Source organism: Lepidochelys kempii, chromosome 6 (genome assembly GCF_965140285.1).
Source record: "Lepidochelys kempii isolate rLepKem1 chromosome 6, rLepKem1.hap1, whole genome shotgun sequence".
NCBI classification, from domain to species: domain Eukaryota; kingdom Metazoa; phylum Chordata; order Testudines; family Cheloniidae; genus Lepidochelys; species Lepidochelys kempii.
In genome coordinates this window covers 113,412,001-113,437,972 of record NC_136385.1, presented here as the reverse complement: position 1 = coordinate 113,437,972, position 25,972 = coordinate 113,412,001, and the positions used below count along the sequence as shown (strand labels likewise).

The 25,972-nt window shown below is 43.5% G+C and overlaps 1 protein-coding gene across 2 annotated transcripts in view; it reads right to left on the bottom strand.

Annotated features, from left to right (window-relative positions):
* Positions 1 to 1,140: 1,140 nt before the first annotated feature.
* Positions 1,141 to 25,972, bottom strand: part of EXOC3L4 (exocyst complex component 3 like 4) — a 103,271-nt gene continuing 78,439 nt past the window's right edge. For both annotated transcript variants that reach the window (XM_073349721.2, XM_073349719.2), the window contains 9 exons: positions 24,180 to 24,297; positions 21,560 to 21,682; positions 20,150 to 20,250; positions 17,932 to 18,027; positions 11,666 to 11,780; positions 8,143 to 8,265; positions 6,659 to 6,811; positions 5,096 to 5,217; positions 1,141 to 2,539 (listed from right to left, as the gene is read on the bottom strand). In XM_073349721.2, coding sequence (XP_073205822.2) covers positions 2,377 to 2,539; positions 5,096 to 5,217; positions 6,659 to 6,811; positions 8,143 to 8,265; positions 11,666 to 11,780; positions 17,932 to 18,027; positions 20,150 to 20,250; positions 21,560 to 21,682; positions 24,180 to 24,297 — 1,114 coding nt within the window. In that variant the 3' untranslated portion in view covers positions 1,141 to 2,376. The remainder of the gene's footprint in view (positions 2,540 to 5,095; positions 5,218 to 6,658; positions 6,812 to 8,142; positions 8,266 to 11,665; positions 11,781 to 17,931; positions 18,028 to 20,149; positions 20,251 to 21,559; positions 21,683 to 24,179; positions 24,298 to 25,972) is intronic.

The window sequence follows — 25,972 nt, the reverse complement described above, 5'->3', positions numbered from 1 at the left end:
TGGTCTTGGAGGAGTAGGGCTCTCCCTAGAGCAAAGAGATGCCCAGGGCCTATCACTGAGGGGGATAGAAAGGTTAGAGGCAAAGTGCCAATAAGTTCCTTTTGTGTAAGCTCTGGCCCATTACATCCAGGTTATGGGTATAGATCCTCCACTATATAAATCTGTTTGGAGTGATACTGACTTACACCAGCTGAGGATCTGGTCTAATGTTGTTGCTGGCATCTGCCTTGCATTTGCATTCTGAATACTGCTGGCAGATTGTCATGGATTTCCAGGAAGAACAGGGATGGAGGGAACACGAAGTAAAACACCCACCTTCTGCTCCCATATGTCAATAGTTTGGTGCTTTCATGGTTGTGCCATGGCTAGCTCCCTGCACACAGTCTGAGTGTAAATGGGCTGTGCACCATGACCTATTACTCAAAACTTCACATCCTTGCCTTGTTCTTGACACTTCTCAGGGCTGTAGGCCTGCAGATCCTTCCAGGATTGTAGAAGGATCCCTCCTGTTCAGAGGTAGCTAAGATTCAGAGGTGGATTCCGTAGCCCTACAGTCACCTTTAAATCTCCATCCTTCCCACCCCGTAGCAGATGGAGTTCCCTACAACACAACTTAGCACCACAATGGGTATGAAGAACCCCTGCACGAGCTACTCCTCTCTGGCCCCTCACCATTTGCCTCATCCCACTAGTGCTCCTCAGCCTTCTGCCCACAGAATGGGAGTTGGCCCATATACCAATGGCAGGATGCATCTGAGAAGGGATCTACAGTCCAACAAGGGAACCAATTGGTGGTGAAATCTATTGAGGTGCCAGAAAAATTTAGGGCCACCAGGTCCCATCTCAGCTGTGGCCCTGGGAGGCACTGTGCCCTAGGGGCACCCCTTTGACTTTTAGTTCCCTTCTGGCTTTGCCTTTTCAAATTACATCTCCCACCCTGTGCCAGCTCAGCTGCACTGGTTGGCTCTCTGCCCATCTGTTATGTGAAGGGAGAAGTGGGAACAGCTGTGAAGGGGATTCTTGCTCTTCCTTACACATCTGCTCAGATGAATAGTTCTTGTTGCAATCCAGCCTTAAGTGTTTCTTCTGTCCCTTTCAAATCTGAAACAATGCACAAACTTAGGAGAATGTAACCAGTAATTCAATAAATAGATCAGCCTTTTAATGATCCAATACAAGTTTGGAGCATGGGATGCCTTTAGTGGCTAGGGTTAGAATAATAGAAATGTAGGACTGGAAGGGACCATTCTAGTCCAGTGCCCTGCATGGAGGCAAAACCAAGTAAGCCTAGACCATCATTGACTGGTGTTTTGTCAACCTGTTCTTAAAAACCTCCTATGATAGAGATTCCACAACCTCCCTAGGTAATTTGTTCCAGTGCTTAACCACCCTGACAGTTAGGAAGTTTTTCCTAATGTCCAACCTAAACCGGCCTTGCTGCAATTTAAGTCCACTGCTTCTTGTCCTGTCCTCTGTGGTTAAGAAGAAGAATTTATTACTCTCCTCTTTGTACCAGCATGTAAAAGGCTGGAAGACTATTATCATACCCCTTCCCGGGTCTTGTTTTCTTTTCTCCTGGCTAAAGAAGTGCCATTTTTCCAATCTTCCCTCTTAGGCCATATTTTCTAGAACTTTAATCATTTTTGTTGCTCTCCTCTGGACTCTCTAATTTGTCCACATCTTTCCCAGAGCGTGGGGCCCTGAACTGGACACAATACTGCAGCTGAGGCCTTATCTGCTAATAAATCCCAGATGGATGTTTGCTTTTTTTGCAACAGTATTACATTGGTGACTCATTTAGTTGTTGATCCACAAGCTCCAGATCCTCTCTGTGGTACTCTTGCCTAGGCAGTCACTTCCCATTTTGTGCAATTGCTTCTTCCTTCTTAAGTGGAGCACTTTCATTTGTCCGTACTGAATTTCATATTATTGGTTTCAGACCATTTCTCCAGTTTGTCAAGATCATTTTGAATTCTAATCTTGTTCTCCAAATTGCTTGCAACCCCAGCATGGTATAATCTGCAAACTTTATAAGTGTATTCTCTATGCCCTGATCCAAATAATTTATGAAGATATTGAGTAGAACCTGACCCAGGACAGATTCCTGCAGGATCCTGCTCAATATGCCCTTCCAGCTCAACTGTGAATCATTGATAACTATTCTCTAGGTATTTATCAGGGCTTGCTTAGGGACCTCTTTGTGCAATATATTGACTCCTCTGTTGTCCTCGTCTTCTGGAAATGAGAGTCCATTTCTGGACATCTATTGCAGTGCTTTGACTGATGGGCAGGGAGGAGTGGGAGTCACATTTAGGAGCATGACCTAGAAGAACTGTAAAAATTTTGGATGCTCTTATTTCTGTTGTCTAGTGGTCTTTAGAAGCATGTGACAACAGTTGAAGTGTCAATCTCGGCAAAGAATGTTCTATCAGCCATGCTTTCTGCATTTTCTTGGAGTTTGTCTATTTTCTGAATAATGGACTTTTTCTTGTTCCAGTCCAGTCCTCGGAGGGTGAGAACAGCTTCAATATGTTCCTTTCTGTGAAAAGCAAAAGATCATTCAGTGTCATTCTTGGGGAGCGCAAACAATGCAAACAAACAGCAAAGCCACACCCTATGGAAATAGCCAAACACAGTTTCCATCCCTTAATATATCTCAGGTGTTCTCTGCCGGTCATCCCATAGTTGCTAACACATGGGCTAACAGAGCATTGCTGAGGGGGATGGAGCCATAAAAACTCTGGGACAATCAGTGATGCTGGTGAATGGGATAGCTTAATGGTCTGGGATATGGGCAGTTGTGGGTAAAATACAACATAGCTGCAAGTGCCCAGGAATGTGTTTTTCACAGTCAGCTGGAAGACTTGCCCATGTAAGAACTGCCAGGTCAGGTTACAATGTAAGTGCTTGTAAGAGGATCAAATTCTGCCACCTTTGTTGAGTCTCCTTGCAGAAGGTTTTAATCATTGCCTTCAACAAGGCCACTTGCCAGGTGGGTTACTATTTATTATGAGTAAGGCTGGCAGAACTGGGCCCCAAGATTTGCAAAGACAAAATGGGAGTTAAGTGCCCATCTCCTATTGGAAGGCAATGGGAGTTGGGTGCTTACCTGCTCTTTGTGCCTTGAAAAAAATCTTTCCCCCCAGATGTTTTATATATTAAATGTGAAATCTCCACCTTCATAGCAATAAGCTTTCCTGTGAAGCTGGAGGCCTTTTACATAAAAAGTATTTGATTGTTAAATAATTGGGGCAATAATATTCAAGAAATTGATAGGCACTAATTAGATTAGAGCTAGTAAAGAAGACTTATGTAGCAGACACTACTCTAGAAATCTGGGTGCAGACAGATGCAGAACCCATCTGAAAAAAAATCAGTTCTAGGGGAAGAATTAATTGAGTCATGACAGCTAGGCTCTAAAGCAAGCCAGGGCTAGGAGGCTCTGTCTGGTTTTCAAAAAACGTGTTTGTCCAAAGACTATAAGACTCAGCAATAGCTGAAGGGCAAGCTAAGAAATAGAAAAGCCAAGTTGATGAACCTTGGCATTTACTTGTAGTTGGGTTTAAGGCGATTTATGAAAATTGTCATAGGCCCTGATCTGGCAGATTTAAGAGTGTCATGTGCTTTAAAGTTAAGTATGTGCAGAAGTCCCTTTGGGCCTTTTTTTTTTTTTTTTAAGAGCATGGATTGCTCAGAACACAGAAACTGAATCAAAAATATTCAGCCAATCTGCTAAATTTAACACTTAAATTAATCCGCGTGCAAATAACGCCCAGTGGTAACCACACAACAATGTGCTTTACAAACTAACTTTTGTGAAACATACTTTAAGCTTTGCTGTTTGGTGGATATATTGAGGTCACTACACTATTGGTTTTGAAGTATGATAATACAACTAAAGTTCTAGTTCTAGAGAAACAATAACCTTACATGTAGCAGACTCCTTACTGAGTCATGGAAAAAAATCAACTGATAGAGGGGCCTAAGGATAGGAGATCATACCTGACTTGTAGGTACTATGGACAAGCAGTGCTTCAGATTCACTTTGGTGTAAAAGGATGGCTCAAAAGCAAACAACAAAAGCTGAGAAATGTATATCAGGTTCTGCTCTGTCTGATGTAGTTTTGCCACTGAAGGCTGGATTGTAACCTTACAATCCCCTGGCCAGGTTTGGAAATCTCAACCCATAACTTTGCTTTTTAAAAAAAATGACTAATTTCTGCAGCAATCTGGGGCACTGGAAAAATTCTCAATCTGCATCTACCACACTGGAGTCATAGCCATAGAGGTTAAGGTCAAGAGAGACCAGCAGATTCCAGTCTGATCTACTATCACAGGGAACCAACACCACCCAGCCACCCTAACACCAAGTCCAACAACTAACATTAGACCACATTATTGTAGCCCTGGCTCCATTCAGCCCCAGGATCAGTGTTCCATCTATATTTATATTTCTAGCATGCCAGCCACCATGGCATCTAGTAGCCAGATTAGGATATTTATCCTATAATCCTGAAGGATACATATTCTCTGCCTCACACTCAGAAGGGTTGTAATCCATACAGGTGGTCTTAAAGAGGAAGTTGCTCCCCCCTCTGCCCCAGAGAGGAAGATGCCCTCTCTTATACAGCTGCCATGCCACACATGGGTTTTTAAAATCAGCCTCCAGTTTTGGAGGTGCAATTTTGCAAGCACAATAAATAGAGGGCAGAAAGGAGAGCATTTAGATGCCAAACTACTGGACTGTCAGCAAAAATCAGGGGCTGGGATGCGGCCCCTTCAAAAATCCAGTTAAAATTTTCAAAAGCAGCAACTGACCTTTGAGGCCTCAGTTTTTGGGTACTCATCTTAAGACCTGGACCAAACCCATTTCCTCCAAAGCTGAGCCCTGCAAATTGGCTAGCACAAAGCCTTCAAACAACACACAGTAAAACCTGGGACCTGAAATAACTTCTGTGCACCATAAGGTTCAGCTGATTCTGCTACCATCAACCTGGAAGCAAATTATATAAATATTCAGGGGCAAAAAACCTGGGCTTGACACCCTGCTCCAGCACTTTACATTGAGAAACCCTCAGATATTAACCCCATATACCTGACATCTGGATAAGCCTGACATATTTCCTCAATATATTCCTTGATTTTGTGTCTGTTCTTCTCAGAAATTATGTTTGCAATGTAATGCATGGCAGAGTTAAGCCAATCCGCATCAGAGCCCTAGAAATAAGTTAGAATAGGTGAAGTTTTTGATCTATATTTTAATGATAAATGTCAACATTTACAATTCACATTTACAGATAAGTTAACCAACTTGCTCAAGATCATGGAGTGAAGCCATGGCAGTCAGCTTCAAACCTTGTTCATCTGACTCCTAGTCTCCTTATCTAACTTATAGGCCATGCAGCCTCCCTGTGTGACTATATAAACACATGGCAGTGGATGTAACACTGTAATAATAGCATGTCTTGGGTGTATTGCAATGCAGTGAGTCTGGGAAATTAATGGGAACAGGGTCCTGAGGTTAGTTTTTCTGTTGCATTATTAATTGTTTAAGGCATTGTTAGTCTCAGTGGTTCAGAGGGTTTTAAAAGCAAGTTGCTTTCAGGCTCCTTCCTTGGAACTGGAAACAGTGGGGAGGGAGCTTGTGTGTGCATAAAGGCTGCTTAGACCGTCCTACTGGACTTTTAGTAAGGGTCTAACTTTGCAGTCACGTGAGTAGGCCCAAGGGGACTGAGTGCATGAGTAAGGCCCACTCATGTGAATAACAGTTTGTAGGTTTGTGCCTGGACTAGGATGACCAGATAGCAAGTGGGGGGGGGGGGGGAGAGAATCGGGGACAGGTGGTGGTGAGTGTGTGGTAATATAAGGTGCCTATATAAGAAAAAGCCCCAAATATTGGGACTGTCCCTATAAAATTGGGACATCTGGTCACCCTAGCCTGGACCTGCATGATATGGTAGATATCAAATGCCAACCTTTCAGAAAGCAGATTTGTCTGCACTGCCCCAAGTGGCTATTTCCTCTGCCTTGCCTGCCAAAGAAGCACTCTTCTTGACTCACTAATGATCAAAGCTGGGAGGTTTGAAAAGAACCTAAAGCAGTTCAGTGCTCAAATCCCCTGAATTTCAATAGCAGTTGGGCTCCCAGCTCCCTCAGGCTAGGATATTCAAAGGCACTGAAGTGCTTTGAACATTGGTATCAATGAGCTACAAAGGGTGCAGTCAGCAGTAACTCAAGCCTGAAATATCACCCACCCTAAAGCCCCGGCTTCTGCTTCTCCAGACGAGGACAGTTTTCCTAAAAATATCCCACCACTGATCCCTCTGGTTTCTCTCCATCAGTTGGAGTAGAGGTGGGCGTAGTGCTAATGTAGACCTGGCATTTTAATCACTGTCATCTAAGCCTGTTGTAATCAGGGTTCGGAGAGGCAGGGCCCGACCCATATTTTCATTTGAAGTCACTGGGAGCTTTTTGAAAATTAGCTCTGTGGTCCTGAACCAGTGATTGCAACAGTGGGGGATTTTAGGAAAACTATCCTAGTGTAGTCACAGCCCTATCGATCGTCTGTTTCTCATGTTGGGTTTCACGCCAGCCAACCTTACATTTTCTGTAATGCAGCTAAGAAGGCCTTGATGATGCAGTATGAGGTTTTACATACCAGATCTTTGAAGCTGTTATATATGACCGTGGCTTCTTCGTTCATCTTTTTGCCAACCTCTTCCCGCTTGACTCTCTTCATTCTCTTTCTTGGTTTGATAGCTTGTGTGATGTACTCTCTCACCACATACTTGTGAGCATCACCTAGAAAATCCTATTTATTTTAAAAGAAAAAACAGAGGGCAATGAGGTGTGAGTGCAGAGGAGCCTTGGAACTCCTTGGCAAGGCCAGAAGAGGTAGAGGAGAATCCTGGGCTGAGCATCTCCAGGCTAATCAGCACATATGTGAAATGCCAGCCCAGGATTCTGTTCTGAACGCCACTTTTCAGAAGAGCACTCAGTGCAGTGTGTGGATGCTTCTGGGCAGGACACATGGCTCATGTTCCCTTCCATCCACCATCTGTCTAGACATGAAGTGAAGGCAGTGAACAAAAAGAAGCCATATAATTACTCACTGTCTACCCAAAGTTGATCCATGATTATATGTTGGTGATTTGGTTCTTCAGTAACTAATGGGAACATGTGGGACTGTTTAACAATAGGTTTGGATGCTGCCCGCAAACTTTAAATTTAGAGCTATTGTTACCGCTCCTTGTATTTTGCAAGTGTATAGATCTGTGCAGAGTGTATATGATGGTAGCATGTTAAATTAACTACTGCAATCTTCTTCGTATGGCAGATATAAATGTAGAATTATAATTGTTGCTCTACATCTAGGTGGTTAAGCCAGATAATTGTGTCAGGAGTAGTAGAGTATGTCACTGATACCTCCTTTGTATTTGTGAATTGGGCATTGAGTCATTCTGTGTCCCGTGATCTGTTCTGGGTGACCACAGTCGCACAATGGAGAGCTTTTGTTTTCCATTTGTGCAACAAGTATACACATCTGCCATGGTTTGCATGGATGCAGCTTAGGCTTGCCCATGAGCTTCCAGAAAGATCAAAGCAGGGGTCTCCTGCCCTGGATCTTTCACAAGGTATTTGACTTCTTGTGAACTCCATTCCAAGCTTCATCAAGGTTGAAGTCACACTATTAAAGGTAAAGCACATGGGCCCAAAAGGGCTCATGACTTCACGTGGAGGTGGGGAGGCCCTGGTAGATGGGGACACATTTGCTTTCCTCAATTTACTGGACTTCCCAGACGGTTGCAGCATCACAGTGAACAGATGGAGGAACAATGTGAAATTGTACCGGCAGCCAGGGTGTCACAACTGACCAGTAATACTAACCAATGCTTTCGGTTCCTCTTAGAGATCAATTCCCCTATTTCAGCTGTAGAAAGGAAGTGCTAAAAGCTTATTTCCTTGAAAAAGTAAGGGACATACATAAAAGTTTGCAAGGGAAGCAATTGTTAGTTATATGAATAGCTCCACTGAAGGGAAGGGAGTGACCTTTGCAGGGTCAGCCCCCAGCCTGAAAATAAGATCACCATCTATACTGCTGTAACCTCGTGCCAATTGCAGTGATAGGAAAAGGATTCATACCTTGTCAACAGGCTGCTCTAAATGTTTTAGGTGTTGGCAAAATTGTACAGTTGTTGACATTATGGAGTCCAGTATTTCACTATTTAACATCCACTCGTGGGTCAGAATTTTCTTAAAGAATGGCTGGAAAGAGACCAATTCGCCAGTGTTATTACAGTAACATCTTTCAAATCCAAATTTAGGTACCTAAATCCCTTTTTCTGGCCCCTCATGTGGGATTTAGGCACCTAACATGCAGATAGATGCTTTTGAAGATCACACTAGGTACCTAAGTGCCTAACTCCCATTGATTTCAACAAGTGCTAGGTGTGTAGATGCTTTTGAAAATCTTATTCAGTGCCTAAGTACCTTTACCTTAGACTCTAAGTCCCACTGAATTTCAGAGTCAAGCTCCTGAGTGCCTGTTACTTTTGAAAACATTACCCATATGTTTCTAAGTCCCTTAGGAGCATTTGAGAATATTATCCATAGCCAGTAATGTTGAGGCCCACTCCTGTTTTGCTGCACACCCAAAGCTCTTATGGAATTCTGCTGGAGTTCTGGGCACACAAGGAATGCAGGAGTGGGTCCGAAGTTAGACACGACCACGGTTCAGAGAAAGACAGCCTGCAGCTGGAGCAGATCTAACCCTGACATACAGCTATCCTCAGGGATCAGTGCTAGAGCAGTGGTAAATGCCATGGCAAGGAGGCTCTCACTTACAGTACGTACTTTGCTTGATTAAGGGGATTAAGTGCAGATGCTGTGTTTTTTCCCCCCACATTTTGGTTGTGTAATCCCCTGACTATTTCTTTAGATAAATAAATCCTTTTTACATCAGCTGGCAGATCTTATGGGCAAGGAGAGAAATTGAACAGTTAATCATAGAAACCCAAAGTGGAATGTAAGAGCAAGTCACTGAGCACTGTTAGAACACAGTGATAATTGTTGTCAGGCTGTTTCTTGGTATATTGTACAAGGTTCAGCTGGTGTCAAGTGCCATAGCTCCCTTGCCTTCAGTTGAGCTATATAGACTTACACCAGCTGAGAATGTGACTCATCATTCAGAAGCAAACCTGTTGGAAGCTAGCTCAGAAACTGACCTCTATACTCAACTCTCAGCCAGAAAGAAAACAAAATGCGCTCGGGCAAATCCCTCCTGTTAGGGAGGCCGTCCCCAGTGTCTGTGGATCTCATGCTGAATCCTCCTCTGCTTGTCACTCTGATCTGGGTGTGGTGGATCTGGCTATGGGAAAAGTTCCCAGATATACATGCCACCTGTTCATGGTAAAGGTTAAACCTGTAGTGACCCAGCCTGCTCATTAACTCCTTCACACCACCACCAGGTTACATCTCTGCTGAAATCCTTATCCATGCTCTGCTCCTCTCTTTGACCATTGCAGGTCTCTTCCCTGTGGTCTGCCCATGGGTCTCCAGACACTGGCATCTGCAGAATTATGCTGCCCACGTGCAGTTGTACCAAGAGAAGCTCCATCATAACATAAATGCCTCCACAGGCTACCAGTGGGTATTCACTTGAGGTTCAAGTTCAATTGCCTTCCTTCTGAAGATTCTCTTGGGACTTGCTGGAGCTTGGCTTTCAGTCCGTTCCTTTCTACGTCTCTCTAAGCTCCTGACCATCCAACTCCTGGCTGAGCCTTCCCCCAGTTGGTCCAAAAATCCCTTCTTCTGCATGCCCTGCCACCTGGGACACTATTCCCATCTCTCTGCCTCACCAACTTCATGCCTTTCCAGTTCTATCTTTAAAACATGCCGCATTCTCCTTTGCTAGGGCTCTCGGCTCTGCCCCACTCCTGCCTATGTGTGACGGGCCTGATCCAAAGCTTACTGAGGCCAATGGAAAGACTCCCACTGACTCTAGTGAGCTTTGGATCATGTTGGAGCTGGACTATGCCCAAATGCTTCCCTTTGTTTGCCATGATGTATCTTTGCACCACTGTTTCCTGTAGTTTATTCTCTGTAAGTTACAGAGCGAAACGCCAAGCTGACAAACTATAGATAATTCATCAATGTGGCGCACAAGTCCCAAACTTCCCTCATATTTCCCTCACGCTACTCTGCTCCCTCCTGCCCCTCAGATCCCTGTACTCCCCTTCCAGGTCCATGTTCAATTCATAAACCATCTGTGGCAGATCACTGTACAATCCTCTTTTTTCCCAGCCACATTTATGCCTTCTTGGGCGAGATCATCTAGAGCCAGTGTGCACACAGGGATTTCTACAGCCTGCATGCTATCAAAGCATCTGGGAAAGCCCTACTGCCAGAGAAATAACTGGTCATTTCGGCCTCTTATCCCAGATCGCCACTGTAGTGCTGGAAGATCTCTTAGGTTTTGCTACAACACACTTGAACAGAGCCCCGAGGCAGAATAAACTCATTTCATTGTCACTGTGCTGATTTATGCCTTTAGATAGAAGTTGGTAATAGATCATGATGGCAGACTTGTCGTGAATAAGTTAGGCCAAACAAAACCCCTAGAAAGCTATTTTTAAACCAAAGGGCCAAATTAATCTCTGGTGTAATCTCACTGCCTTCGCTTGGGTGAATTTCACCCTGGTGAAACCCAAGGGGTTTTAAGATATAGTATGCTAAGAAGCCACCAAATATACTTTTTTGTTTGTTCCTGTGCCTTAAACAATGCATCAATGTTTGTAATGAAAAGCCTTAAACCCTAGAAATCTGACTTGGAGAGGTTTAGTACCAAAATGAGACAGGAAGCATTTTGAAATAACCACAATATCCTATCCATGGAAAACAGGATGTTGTCACAGGGCGAGACTCACCCCTGCGGCACCTCCTGCTGGTCTCTCAGGGAATTAGCTCTTCCAGCCTCCGGAGCATCCTCTGCAGGCCAGTGTCCCGCTTGCCCCCGGTGTCCCTCCCAGACCCCAGTGCCCCTTTTACCCAGGGTGCTGCCCCCTGGCAATACCCCCACAGTCTCTGGGTCTCCCCTTCCCAGGGAACCCCCACCCACTATCCCCACCTCACACTTTAGCAACTGCCGGTCAGCATTGAGCCCCCACACACACTGGGGCGGACCACAGCGTATAAGCCAACATCACAGGAAAGGGGGGTTTAGACCTGCTGCCTCTGCCTACCCGCAACCTCCCCCCTGCAACCTCAGTACCCTGTCTTAGGCCGTCTGCCAGGCCTGCAGCCTAGGACTTTTCCAGTCTGGAGCCTCCCAGCTCCTCTGGCCTTCCCCAGCCCTGCTCCACACCACGTACCTTCTCAAGCTCCCCAGCAGCCAGGCCCATCTCCCTCTACAGATGAAGGAGACTCTCTGCTCCTGACCCACTGCCCTCTTATAAGGGCCAGCTGATTCCTATTGGGGCATGGCCACAGCTGAGCCTGCTTCCCTCAATCAGCCTGGGAACTGCTTGCTCCCAGCCACAACCCTCTCAAGCCCTTTAGAGCCAGAGTGGGTGACCACCTCGCTACAGATGTATATTGGGGAAATGGCAATAAATCCTGAACTACCAGGTTCAGCTCAAGTCCCACAAACATTCCAAACTCTTCTTACCTGCGTCTTTTGTTTTAATTTATCTAAAACATCCTTTCGGAAGCTCATTGTCACATCAGTCAGGACATTTTCCAGTTCCTTAGTGTCAGCATTAAATGTTGTTTGTAAGCCTCTCCTAGAGAGAGAAGTAAAAGCAATGATTTAATGGTGATCGGCATCATGTGCTACTACTTTGGACAAGTTACCCAAAATAATCTGACAGCTCAGATTTTTCAGAGGAATCTCATTCATCCCCAACAAATTCCCTGCTCTCCATCTGTTAATGGTCACAAAGAATTGCTCCTTCTGTGCAATAGCAGAGATGCCAACCCCCTCTAATTTTTAGTAATCCTCCTGATTTTTTACATATAATTATGAAATTACGAATTCATGCTTAAATCTACTAATTTTGCAAGCTCACACATGTGCATACGCACACAGATAAAGTGTGTGTGTCACTGCCATTCAGGTCCGACCAACACAGCACATAAGGCCGTGGGGGGTGATTTTCTCCACTACTTCTGAGGCACGTGCACGGATTGCGCACTGAGGGGCTCACAGAAGGCGATTTTGAATGGGTTGGGATGCTGCTGAATTCCCCACCCAATACACGGGGGGGCGTGTTGTGCTCTAACTGCCCGGTGAGGACCCTGCTCGGCTATGGTAACACGCTCTAGGTCAGTGGTTCTCAACCTTTCCAGACTACTTGGACCCCTTTCAACAGTCTGATTTGTCTTGCCTACCCCAAGTTACACCTCACTTAAAGTGCTTGTTTACAAAAGCAGATATAAGTGTCACAGCACACTGTTACTGAAAATGCTTACAGGCTCATTTTGTCTGTATGGAATTTTAGTTTGTACTGACTTTGCTAGTGCTTTTTATGTAGCCTGTTGTAAAACTAGGTAAATATCTGGATGAGTTGATGTATCTCCTGGAAGACCTCTGTGTACCTCTAGGTACCTAGAGGGAGCCAGCAAAGTCCACATGGGGCAGTTTGAGTACAACACACCCCCTGTGGACTGGGTGCTGCATTCACCACCCCAAACCGCACTGAGTCGCTGTGGCGTGCCTGCTATCCGTCCCTCACTGCACAGTCTGCAGGGGAGGAGAAGCCAGAGGGACAATAGGAAGATGGGGGCAGAAGAGGAAGAGAGAAAGGGAATGTGACAGAGGAGAGGGAAGAGGAGAAGGATCATCCCGGGAAGGAGGTCCAGGCCTGGAAATGGTCCAGGTAATTAAGAGCCCAAGGCAGCATAGGAAGGCAGCTTTCCTCAGAGCTGATCTTCTCCTTCTCCCTGTTCGGCAGTGGGGGTTGGTTGGGGCATTGCCCAGGCCCCATCCCGAGAGCCATAGATAGAGAGTGGAGAGTGATTTTTACTAGGGTAGGGGAGATGGAGGGAGAGAGAACCTGGATTCTGCAGGGTGGGGGAGGAGAGAGAAGTCCAAACAACCTCCCTAATTTTTTTTGTAAACGTCCCTGAAAGTTTCTGAACAAGATCGCCATCTCTGCAACAGTATCACTACTAGAGGTGAGCCAGAGATGAACAGTTCTGATCTGGATCTAGATATTGGCCACCTGCATTTCTGTAATCTGGGGAAGTTCAAATGTAGGGTTTTGATTCAGGTCCATTATGATTTATTTGCAGTAGAGCTCACTGACTGCTAAGTACTTTCCAAGCACTTAACGAGGACAGTCCCTGCTCTAAGAAGTGTATAGTCTGAGACAATGAAACAGTGGTCAAGGCCAAAGGAAGGCAGTAACAATAAGCAATTTATGGTAATACAAAGAATAAATTATGTAGAAGTCAACTTGATTCCCTATATGCAGCATCTCTTATCAATACGAATTGAACAGTGAACTGTAAAAAGAGGTGTGCCTGTATAAAATGATGTGACTTTGTTTAAAACACATAAACTGTTAACTTTGGAATGTATTAACGTGACCAGAATGGAATGAGTGACAAGTTCAAGGAGAAATGAAGTTTGGAAATTTTGGTGAAGTCCGAAGCAGCCTAGATAGGCTCTGTCTGGCATTAAGAAAGTCCTCTTTATATTTCCCACATTACACAAGAGCAATTGTGTAAAGCTCTCTTCAGCAAATTGAAGTAGCAGCAATAAAGTATTGTGGCTAACCTTAGAGCTGTGTTAGAAAGGCTGCTTTTCATCTCAGGCCTTCTCTGCACACAGAGCTGTACTAGTTTGACTTCCGGTGATTTTTTTTTTTTAAACCAACTTAAGTGAACTGAGGCAAAAGCCTGTGGGAACACTTACTTAGGTGGAAACCGGGCTTAGTTTGTTGAGTTTAAGTTGATTAGGAACAGGGTAAAGCTAAACTAAATAAAGCCCCTCTGAAACTGAAGTTAGAGTGTCCACATGGGCGTTGGACCTTGTTTAACTAAATGGCTGCAAGTACACAGGCTGTGCACAGGTTTAACTTGATCCATGAATAGTCCTGCTCATAGGCACTGATTCCGTGGGTGCTCCGGGGCTGGAGCATTTAGGGGCTGCAACCAGCAGCCAAGCTCCCAGCACTCCCGCCCCAGCTCACCTATGCCTCCCCCTCGTCCCCTGAGCACACCGCATCCCCGCTTCTCCTCCCAGCGCTTGCTGCCTCAGAACAGCTGTTTCATGGCGTAACAAGCTGTGGGAGGGAGGGGGGAGGAGCGGGAATACAGCATGCTCAGGGGAGGAGGTGGGGAAGAGGTGGGGCTGGGGCGGGGATTTGGGGAAGGAGTCCAGTAGGGACAGGGAGGGGGCGGAGTTGGGTCGGGGACTTTGGGGAAGGGGTTGGAATGGGGGCGGGGCAGCGGTGGAGGCGGGGCAGAGCTGGGGGCGAGGGGGGTCGAGCACCCACCAGCGCCAGGAGAAGTTGGTGCCTATGGTCCTGCTGGATCCAACTCATCTACATAGAGGTGCTGGAACTAGGGGTGTTTCAGCACCCCTTGGCTTGAAGTGGTTTCCATCACATACAGGGTTCACAGTTTTGTTCAATGGCGCTCAGCTCCCCCACGATACAAACTGTTCCAATGCCACTGCATCTACACCAAGTTAAGCAGGTGCTTAAGTGCTTGCAGGATTGGGGCCCAACGTTGGCAACGCTGCCCTTCACTTCGCTGTCATAACAAATCCTTAGCATGGAATTCCTTAACAGCTAGTATCACTTAGAAATAAGAAAAGGAGGACTTGTGGCACCTTAGAGACTAACCAATTTATCTGAGCATGAGCTTTTGTGAGCTACAGCTCACTTCATCAGATGCAGTCAGTGTAAGAGTACCGACAGAGCTGATTTTGTGAAAAACATAGACACTGCTTTAAAGACCATGGTGTACGAGTAATTACTGGAGAGACCACGCCATCTAGAGGCTTTCTGATGTTAGTGCTTAATGTGGATTCTAACAAAAAATGCACGGGAGAGAATGGAAGCTGCTGCAACTTAAAACTAGGGCTCTAAAGTGATTAAAAATTAATCGTGATCTTAAACAACAATAGAATAGCATTTATTTTAAATATTTTTGGATGTTTACTACATTTTCAAATATATTAATTTCAATTACAACACAGAATACAAAGTGTACAGTGCTCACTTTATATTTATTTTTTATTACAAATATTTGCAAAATAGAATTTTTCAATTCACCTAATACAAGTACCGTAGTACAATCTCTTTATCATGAAAGTTGAATGTACAAATGTAGAATTATGTACAAAAAAACCTGCATTCAAAAATAAAACAATGTAAAACTTTAGAGCCTACAATTCCACTCAGTCCTACTTCTTCGTCAGCCAATCACTCAGACAAACAAGGTTGGTTACAATTTGCAGGAGATAACGCTGTCTGCTTCTTGTTCACAATGTCACCTGAAAGTGAGAACAGGTGTTCACACGGAACTATTGTAGCTGGTGTTGCAAGATATTTACATGCCAGATGCGCTAAAGACTCATATGTCCCTTCATGCTTCAACCACCATTCCAGAGGACATGCTTCCATGGTGATGATGGGTTCTGCTTAACAGTGATCCAAAGCAGTGACATGTTCCTTTTCATCACCTGAGTCAGATGGCACCAGCAGAAGGTTAATTTTCTTTTTTGGTGGTTCGGGTTCTGTAGTTTCCACATCAGAGTGTTGCTCTTTTAAGACTTCTGAAAGCATGCTCCACACCTCGTCCCTCTCAGATTTTGGACAGCACTTCAGATTCTTAAACCTTGGGTTGAGTGCTGTAGCTATTTTTAGAAATCTCACATTGGTGCCTTCTTTGTTTTGTCAAATCTGCAGTGAAATTGGTCTTAAAATGAACATGTGTTGGGTCAACATCCAAGACTGCTATAACATGAAATATATGCAGAATGTGGGTAAAACAGAGCAGGAGACATACAATTCTCCCCCCAAGGAGTACAGTCACAAATTTAATTGACATACTTTTTTTTTTAACAAGCATCATCAGCATGGAAGCATGTCCTCTGGAATGGTGGCCAAAGCATGGAAGGGGCATACAAATGTTTAGCGCATCTGGCAGGTAAGTATCTTGCAAGGCCAGCTACAAAAGTGCCAGGTGAATGCCTGTTCTCACTTTCAGGTGACACTGTAAATAAGAAGCAGGCAGCATTATCTCCCATCGATGTAAACAAACTTGTTTGTCTGAGCGATTGGCAGAATAAGAAGTAGGACTGAGTGGACTTGTAGGCTCTAAAGTTTTACACTGTTTTGTTTATGAGTGCAGTTATGTAACCAAAAAAACACCAAAAAAAAAAGAGATTGCACTTCAGTACTTGTATGAGGTGAATTGAAAAACACTATTTCTTTTGTTTATCATTTTTTACAATGCATATATTTGTAATAAAAAATAATAATATAAAGTGAGTACTGTGCACTTTGTATTCTGTGTTGTAATTGAAATCAATATTGAAAATGTAGAAAAGCATTCAAAAATATCTAATAAATTTCAGTTGGTATTCTATTGTTATAAGTGCGATTAATCACAATTCATTTTTTTTAATCGCGATTAATTTTTTTGAATTAATTGCACGAGTTAACTTAAAACCATATTCCGGAGGCCTATTCTGACCTCACTCACTATGGAGTGTGACTCGATTGATGCTATTAGTTACTCCTGATTTCCAATGGTGCGAGTGAGCTCAGAATTGATGTGTGATACATCTCACATCTCCCATCACCTTTAGGAATGTGGAATTTGAGTTCTCTGTGGACCCAGGTAAATCATAAACACCATGATATACCTGAAAGGGGTTTTGTTTTCAAAGGACCCCAGATATGGGTGCTTGGAAAAGTTGGCTGCACAAATCCAGTAGGATGAAATTCACCCCTGCTGCACAGGGCCAGTGCAAAACCTCTTATGCATTGTGTGGGGTGGGTGGGTGTGGCCAGGTCATGCAGGAGGCAGGGTGTGGGAGAGGCTGTGGGTCCCCTGGTCCAAGTGCCTCATGGAAGCAGCAGCTGTTATTGCTGCCCAGACTGGAGTAGCAGCCCCAGAGTGTGAGGCAGTCCTGGTCCTGTGCTGGGGGGTAGATTTCACCTCCGATGACTCCATCCGCTTACAGCCTGAACCCTCTGGCTTTCTATGTGTGGGGTGAATTTCAGCCAAACTGCAGCATGCTGATTTGGCAGTAAGACATGTGCTAATAGGCACATGCACAAATCAGGGGCTATTAGCTCCTTTGTAAAGTGCTTGAGATCTGCTGATGTACTGCCCTATATAAAAGCTAGGCATTATTATTGATCTGAAAACCTGGCTCTAAGTCTATCTTTGACATACGCAAATCCCTAAAAATCACCACAGCCAGAAATTATGTTGAGAGTTTCTTTACAGGCTAAATGTTTTCTATGGCATTGTTCTAAGGCCAAAGGGAGCAGCCATCAGATTATGCTGCTGTTTACATGCTCTTTGTTTTTTAAACCATGACCATGTGTCTTTGAAATCTGCAAATTGACTGGAATCTAAACCCCTTTTCTGAACACCAAACATTTCTGTTACTCCATCCCCATTTCCCAGACAAACTGAGCTTTCATCTGTGTCCCTAACTCTGAGCTAAATTCTACCCTGGGAAATAAGCACTGCTATACAAATCTGGAGTAACTCATCCAAATCCATCCCTGGCATAAATCCATTGTTGCCCTGCAGTTACACTGAGGATGATTCTGGCCCATTGACTCTGGTGGGGCATAATTTTTTCCTTCTTTCTTTGCTAAACAATAAGATCCAACAGACATCCTCCCCCACCTCCACCCACCCAAAAATCATAAAGATGTTATAAGGGAAATGCAGACTTACATCAGATCACGGAAGCTGTTAACGTAGGCTACTAAATATGGCACAAACAACAAATCCTCTCTCTCTTTGTACCACTCCACAAATGCCTTCCTGAATCTGCAACAGAAATTTCAGAAGTCATTGTAAATAAAACAGGGTAGAGTTCTTAATGAACTCTTTAACTAACAGAGCTGGAGTGACCCTGCTGCATGTACTTGGGGATAAATAGACAAATTCACTGCTTGCCCATGCTGTTCTCATGTGCATGTGTGTTAGAAGAAGATATACCGTAGATAATCATTGTTTGGCTATGTGCTTGCTTGAATCTGAAATCAGCAAAGCTCAGGATGGATTCCAGAAATTTTTCCCCATGAAAGGGTACTGGAGAAAATTCTGATCTTTAGTTATGAGTGATTAAACATGTCATTGATAAGTGGGCTTTTAAAGCATTTCTGTAGCTTTTGGAGCAGCATAACGCATACCTACTTTAGCCCACAAGAAAGTGCTTTAGCTCAAGGCTCATTTACAACAGAAACCAAATATGAGCAAGGCAAAACACCTCAATCACACCACACTGACAAAATATGGGGGAATCAGGTCTATATTTCCTATATAATGCACCTTTAAGGATTCTGGTATGTACAGAGACAAGCAGCCACTTTGCATTGAGGTCCATACAGACTTTTGGAGGAGACACACAATGCACACTCTCATGGAGACTTTACTTTCGTTCTTTCTTGTTTTATTGCTCTGTTAGTTTTAGATTGACTTATTCAGACTGACAACTTCCATTTGCGTATGCTGTCTAAGAAAACGCATACGTTAGAGAGTACATTCCAGTGAGTTATTCAGTCAGGTGCTTATCTTCCTTTGGAATTCCGTTTATAGGAAGGAAGTTTTAAAAAAATAAATAAAAAGGAAAGGAACATCCTTAGCTCAATCACTTTTAATGGTGAAACCAAAATACTGTTCTTCTTAAAAAAATCTCAGACAAACTGCTGGTGTGAACTCCCCAGGATTTCCCTATGGTAACTGGGAGATTAGAGATGAGACTTTGAGGGGTAATTATTGTCTTTAAAATATTTTAAATACCTGTCATGCATCACAAAATGCTACAATTTCACATATTAGAAAAGCAATTTTCAGTCTTCCACACTTGATTTTGTAAAATACTTAATAGCAAACTACCCATCTGGCTCATTCCTGAGGTGCTAAATTTCACCAGTTAATGCACAATTATTTTTAGTCTCTGTTTGAGTTGATTCATGCTGAAAGGTCCTTCTCTTTTTTCAACTTCATTTTTGAAAACTGGGAATACTTAAATACAACAAACCATGGACCGTAGGAGGTTTAGACCTGTCCCAAGATGAGGAAATAACTTTTTCATCTATGGAACCCAAATCTTTCCAGGGAGTGTCCCAAATCCATGGGATGATCTAGAGCCGTGCTTCTCAAGCTATCTGGGGTGGGGGACCGGCATTTTTTTCCCCCAATGTGCGCGCAGACAGGCAGCCGATGGCTCGTGGACTGGCACCAGTCCGCGGACCACCACTTTGAGTAGCACTGATCTGGAGAACTAAAGATGACACAGGGACCTGAACCTCAGAGGTATTAAAATATAGGCATTTAGCCATAATTCCAGTGGCTACTCCCATGCAGAAAGTACATAATTCCAACTAAGGGGCAGAACAATCTCTACTGCTAGAACAGAGTGAAGTTAAGTGAGATTCAGAAGTCAGGCTAGAAATGAGTTGTGCATATTCTGGGCCTGATCCTTGGCCCATTCAAGTTAATGGCAAAGATCTCATTGGTTTCAATAATGCAGGATTGAGGCCTGTGTCCCTTATTTGGGCATGCTCAGTACTGTGTTTAATTGTTGTCCAGTACTTACATACCACAGAGACAACTGGAAATCCAGTTAATACTGACAGATAGAAAACCTCTTTTCAGCCATCCCTGTTTACAGAGCTGACACCAGATGTATGGGAGACATGCTGTATGGGAGACTCATGCTCCCATCTGTCTGTTTACTATTGTGTATTTGATTGTTTTGGAAATCTCTCAGATCCTCTGTTAAATTTGTCAGGCTCACAAGAATTCATATGAATCCTAATTTTCCTAGAAACAAGCACATGCGAGCCCGGTACTAGTGTTTGGCCCACAGTATGGATACTACTACTGAGCGTTGGCACCAGGATACTCATTTTGGAAGGACTGTGTTTCCAGAAGCCGCAGTGACCTTGGTATGAATTCTCTCAGTTCTCTTATGCTGATCTCAAGAGTTACAGTTTCCAGACTTTCCAAGATTTTGCCAGATCCCTTCTTATGCTGTCCAATGAGCTAGAAAAGAGTCAGATGAGAATCCAGTGAATGGAAGAAGAACAGCAGAAAAGCCTTTGTCCAATTAACTTGTGTAAGCTGGGTCAGCACTAATGTCAGTGATCTGCATATCTAGGGGGAGAGCCCCATAATATTTATCAGACTTATTTTGGCACTTTCTTTTTAAAACAATAATCCAGACTGGACCAAGAATTTACGGTGTGGTAATTCATGTCTGATGTTTCAACGTGCTGTCTAAGCAACCCAAGACGAATTATCAACAGCCCTGAAATGCCTTGATGCAAATCTCTCTCTTCGGAGCCCTTGTTTAAAGCCCAGTTCTCTGCCCAGCACCCAGCATGAGTAGCTGGTCTGAACACTGGGGAGATGTGCATGGATCAGTGGGAGGTTTCCTCTCTTCCAGCTGGTGGAGGGCAGCTATAGAGCTCTAACTTAAGAGTCAGAGTAGTGATCAGGCAGCCACAAAAGTGGCTTGAAACTGCCTTGACCCCAGCTCACGCAAGCTGTACTGAGAGCAGGTCAGCGCCTTTTTAACTCCAAAATCCTTATTGTACTTGAATCACTTCCTGTACTGACTATTGTAATTCATTCTCTCTATCTTCCGGCCCCTTTCTCCTCCTCTTCCCCCAACCCCATGGTCCATCCTAATTCCTAGTCACACAACTTTAGCTGTGTCTGGAAAGTTAGACAAGCTACAGTATTGCTCAAATGCCGTCCATGACATCCTACCCATCTGCTAATCCCATTCAAATCTGTCTTTCTGGTTATCAAAAATGTGCAATATTCTTCTATGAAAAGTGAGTCATGGCAATAGAATAAAAATCTTTGGTATTTTCCTCCCTAGTATTATTTAATTGAAATGATTCAACCCTTTGAAAGTCATGAAAATGAATCCCAAACCCTCCTGGCTTTATTATCCTGCAGCCCCTGAAGCTAGTAGGAGCTTTTGTTTTTTCATACTGTTTAAATTGGAGTGGCTGTCACTCCACCAGCAGCATTTCAGAGGTTGCAGCAGCCCTGGAACAAAGTAGCTCTTTCAATGGAGAGGCTTTTCTAACAAACCATTTAAAAAAAATTCTAATCAAAGAGATTTAAAGACTCTAAAATCAGTTGCCCATTATGTCTGTGACACAACTGACAGCAGGTTTAATTTGCAGCTAAGAGGCGAGGGGTAGAACTAAAAGGTGTAATAAACGGCATTTTTTCCCTTCCTAATGTATTCTGCGAGTGTGTGACTAACACAGGAGGCAGCACCTACATACCAGAATGGAATATTTAATAATGTACTTTATACAAGCTCATCAAATACCATTTGAATATCCAAGGACAGCGACGAGTCGTACTCGGTTTGCGAGGTTTCTGGCTGATTTTCCTCCCACTTTTTTGTGGTCTCCAGCTTCAGAATGTTATCCAAATAGCGCTTTATTTTCTCCTAAATGTTAAAGGGGAGTGAGGGGAGAGGGATGGAAAACTACAGATCAGCATTAATAAAACAAACAGAGGTTAATAAACAGACACTGTGTAGTGCATATCCTGGGAAAGCATCGTGCAAGAGGAGCTTGGAAAGGTTCACGCATTACTCTGCAGCAGACGTTCCTGGCGCTAGACCTTGCCACCATTGCTCATGGGGGTGAGTGCTCACTCCCAGAATGGGTGCTTTTGGCTGCTGTTCATGAGACTCATGCTTACCAGTGGGAGTAAGGGAGGTACAATCTCTCCCTCCTGCTGACTTTTATGTGGGGGCAGCAATTGAGACCCGGAATATTCACTACAAAGCAAATTTTTCTTACCATCCTACAAATCACAGGCACCTAGCTGGTGTGCCACGTTTAGCTATTAGTCACCTGTATAAAACTGATGTGCAAAAAAAAAAAAATCCTATGTTCAAACCCTTTACCATCTTTATAGAACCCCAATGGAAATCAGGAGACCGTTACCGTTCAAGGATCATATTCGGCACTCAGTTACACTCAATCTGAAATCACTCCACTAATTAGAAAGAAGATACAGATTTTCTGCAGTGAAGGCAATTAATCACTGGAACGGTTTACTTGGGGCTGTGGTAGATTCTCCATCACTTAGTCTATGGATCAAGACTGGATGTCTTTGTACAAGATATACTCAACTGCAAGTTATAGGCTTGATGTGGGATCAACTTGGTGAAATTCTATGGCCTGTATTATGCAAGAAGTCAGACTAGATGATCTAACAGTCCCTTCTGGCATTAAAATTTGAGTTACTCTGGTTTGACACTGGGAGGACTGGACCAAATTCTGCTTCCTGAATATTAAATCTGTCCTCCTGCTGCTGGTGAAACAAAACAGTCCATAGGAGAAAGGGTTGGAAATGCTGATTTTAATCATAAAAAGCCACATCCTGATGCCCTGACTCGTCCTGAATAATGCCTTGTTCCGTAAGCAGTCCCACTGAAGTCAGTCGGGCACACTGATCAATTAAGATCCTGTTGAGTGGAAAGACATCAGAATCTGGTCCCCAAATGTTAGTTTCAAAAGCATTTCACATTCTGACATGCTAGGGAGCCCTACACACCAAGTGAGCCAAGATACCTGACTGAGCAAAATAGGCGCAACTGTCTCAAGAATTTCCACTTTAGGGCTAGCCTACGCTAGACAGGCTTTGCAGTTACACTGATACAGCTATACCAGCAGTGCCCCCTAGTGGTGGAGATACAGCTTACACTGGCATAAGGTGATCTTTTGCTGGTGCACTTACACCACCTTCCCAAATGACACAAACTATACTGGAAAAAGGACCCTTGGGCTGGCATAGTTGCATCTACACAAGAAGGGAAGGTGCTGGCATAGCTATATTGGTTAAGGGTGTGAATTTTTTACACCCCTGACCAACACAGGTATGCCAGCAAAACTTTGTCGCATAGACCTGGTAGAGTTGATCAGTCTGTAATGAAGCTTGTCACTGCGATAAGTTCAAAGCACAAGTGGAATTTTAAAAAACATAAATAAGCAACCTCCACTGATCATATTTTTGAAATATCTCATTTAAATTAATCTATTATTTTCTAGGGGGTTTCTCTTAAACTTGGCTAGGTATGGTTGTGAATTGTCCCTGTGTCTGTATAATGTATGACTTCACTGGAGTTACTCTGCGTTCACATCAGTGTAATAGATCGGAATCAAGCAGTACATTTAGACAGCACACTTCCATTTCCTCTTTCTGTTCATTTAAGGCCAGGTTCTGCCTGGTGCTGAGTGCCCCATATCAATAGGAGTCAAGGATGCTCAGCTTATTGCAGCATCAAATCCTGTAAGAGAAGTGCTGCCTAGAAGCTCTCGCTCCCTGAGACCTGGCAATGTAGATCTGACAAAGCCCGCAAAGGAGAGACTGATGATGGATTGTAAAGGTCAAAAACGTTATTTGCCATTCATTAATTTATCCCATGGAGAAAAGGGAGATTTATGTAGGAAGTGATTCATGGAGGCAGCTGCTTAGCACCTCAAGGTGCAAAACTTAGCTGCCCACCACTGGGCCCTGGATAGGAGTCCAGTGGCGATGGTGGGCCCGGACTCTCCTACCAACTTCAAAAAACGGGACATCAATAGGAGCCTTTACTTTGGTGAAGAATCCAGCTGGGGAAGGCCCTGAAGCCCATGCAGGTGCTGAAAGACTTCCGTGTGATCAGACTTTTTTCTGGTATACCCCGAAAGGGTTGGACTGAGACGTGTGACCCAGCCGGAGGGCTGAGCCTCAAAAGAAGGGACAGCCCTACAAGAGACAGCTATAACTGACAAGGGGGCACAACAGGGAAGGAGACAACCTGCTGTACTCCCCCCGACCACTAGGCAGCCCTGGTGGTGAGTGTTCCCCTGTGGAGACATCTGAATATTCTATGTAGGAGGCTGGAATTATTTGCTCCTGTATAAGCCAGACAACAGGGCCCAAAGTCTTACCTCTAGAGAATCCATGTAGTCCTTTTTCAGTTTATCCCAAGTTTCTGATGGTAACAACTGAGGGAGATTCTCAGTCTTTACCTCTGCTTGGAGATCAGGGTGTCCCAGGAGAGTTTTGCTACAAAATTCAAATGAACACATTAGGTTGTCTTGGAGAGTAAGTACATGGAATAGTCATATTGCATGAGCTACATAATTATCATCTTGTATGAAATTTACTTAAAGCTTAAACTATGTGGCGTGCTTTCAAGCTTTAACAAGGAAATCATTCCTCGCTTTGAAATTGTAATTCCTCAAACTCGTAGTGATTCTGAAGGCTAGGTTTCAGCCTAGTTTAGAAAGCATGAAACCCCCGGTGTTGCTTGGACATGAAAAGTTATTTTCTTAAAATAAATAAAACCCATGAAACTGATTCATTTAACAATGTGTTGTTAGGATTTTTCTAGAGCTTGTTCCAGTAACATTGGTTTTTTTTTGTTTGTTTTCTTTGGCGTTAGCTGGTCACGCTATGTCTCTATTTCCTTGTGAAGATAACAATGAAAGATCACTGCTCAGGTCATCTGGGTGATATTCTGAAGGGCAGTGTCTGGAAATCATGCAAAGGTACAAACAAGTTTGGACTTGAGAAACATTTCCTTGCATAGGGAAGAAGTGGGTGGATGCTGAACTAGAGACTGACTTTAAAGGGCATTGAATTGATAAACTACTTTTCCTTTACGACTCATTTCTCCCATGAGTTACCATGCAATACATGGCAGCTGATTAGTGGGAAGGTAAAGTACCACTTTGGGGTAGAAACAGATGTGTTGCTTACTCAATAGCAAAAAATCCATTATTAGGTGCCATTATGATTCAATATTGTACAATATTCGCATGTGCTATCCACCAACCCATCCATACTCTGCACAAGCAAAATCAGTTTACAACTCTGTCTTCTAAATATGGGATGAGAAGGAAGAGAAAATGTTTGTAACCTCCTTGAATGTGGAACATGAATTACTAACTGTTCGGTAGAGCTATATCTGGAAGACAGCTGCAATGACAGCATCTCGTAAGGGGCCTTATCTTGTACTCAAAACTCCCATAAATTGCAATTAGGTCTGAGTACAGAGTGCAAGATCAGATTTAAGTTGAATGAAAACTGCACTGTATCAAGTCTGGATTCTGGCAGGCTAATGCAGAGAGAGCTTATTAGGAAAGAGTTAGTAGTATTGCCCTGTCATCTGGCCAAATTTGTGGGTTGGGAATGTATAAGATGTCATTAGCTGTACAAATAGTGTGTACTCCAGCATGCTGCATGAATGTGTCATTCATTTAAAAGTACACCCAAGTTAGACAGCACCTTTCTGTCTGAATTTTTTTTACCCACTGCTGTTGCAAGTAAAGACGCAGATGACTGTATATGAAAGAGAAATGTATTTTGCTTTTTGATTTTTAGTTTGTTTGCTTTAGTTTATTTTGACAGGATGTTTGGCATAATCAGCTTCAATCTCCCTTCTGTGTAATCAGATTCCTCTGTTTATGTGGGTTTTACACACACAGTAACGAGAGGGAAAATATTTCTTAAAATAAGAAAAATGCAATTGTAAACTCACAAAAACTGGGAAGGGGACTCAGGCAGATGTAGTATCTGAAAGTGCTCGAAACTTATGGCTAGATTTCAAGTTGATGACGTCAGTTTAAGTAAACAACTTCATATAAAATGAAATTTAAATCACCATTTTCAAACAGGGAAGCATAAAGCTAAGCTCCTCAATCAACAGTTAAGCACTTATATATATGTGGCCCAATCT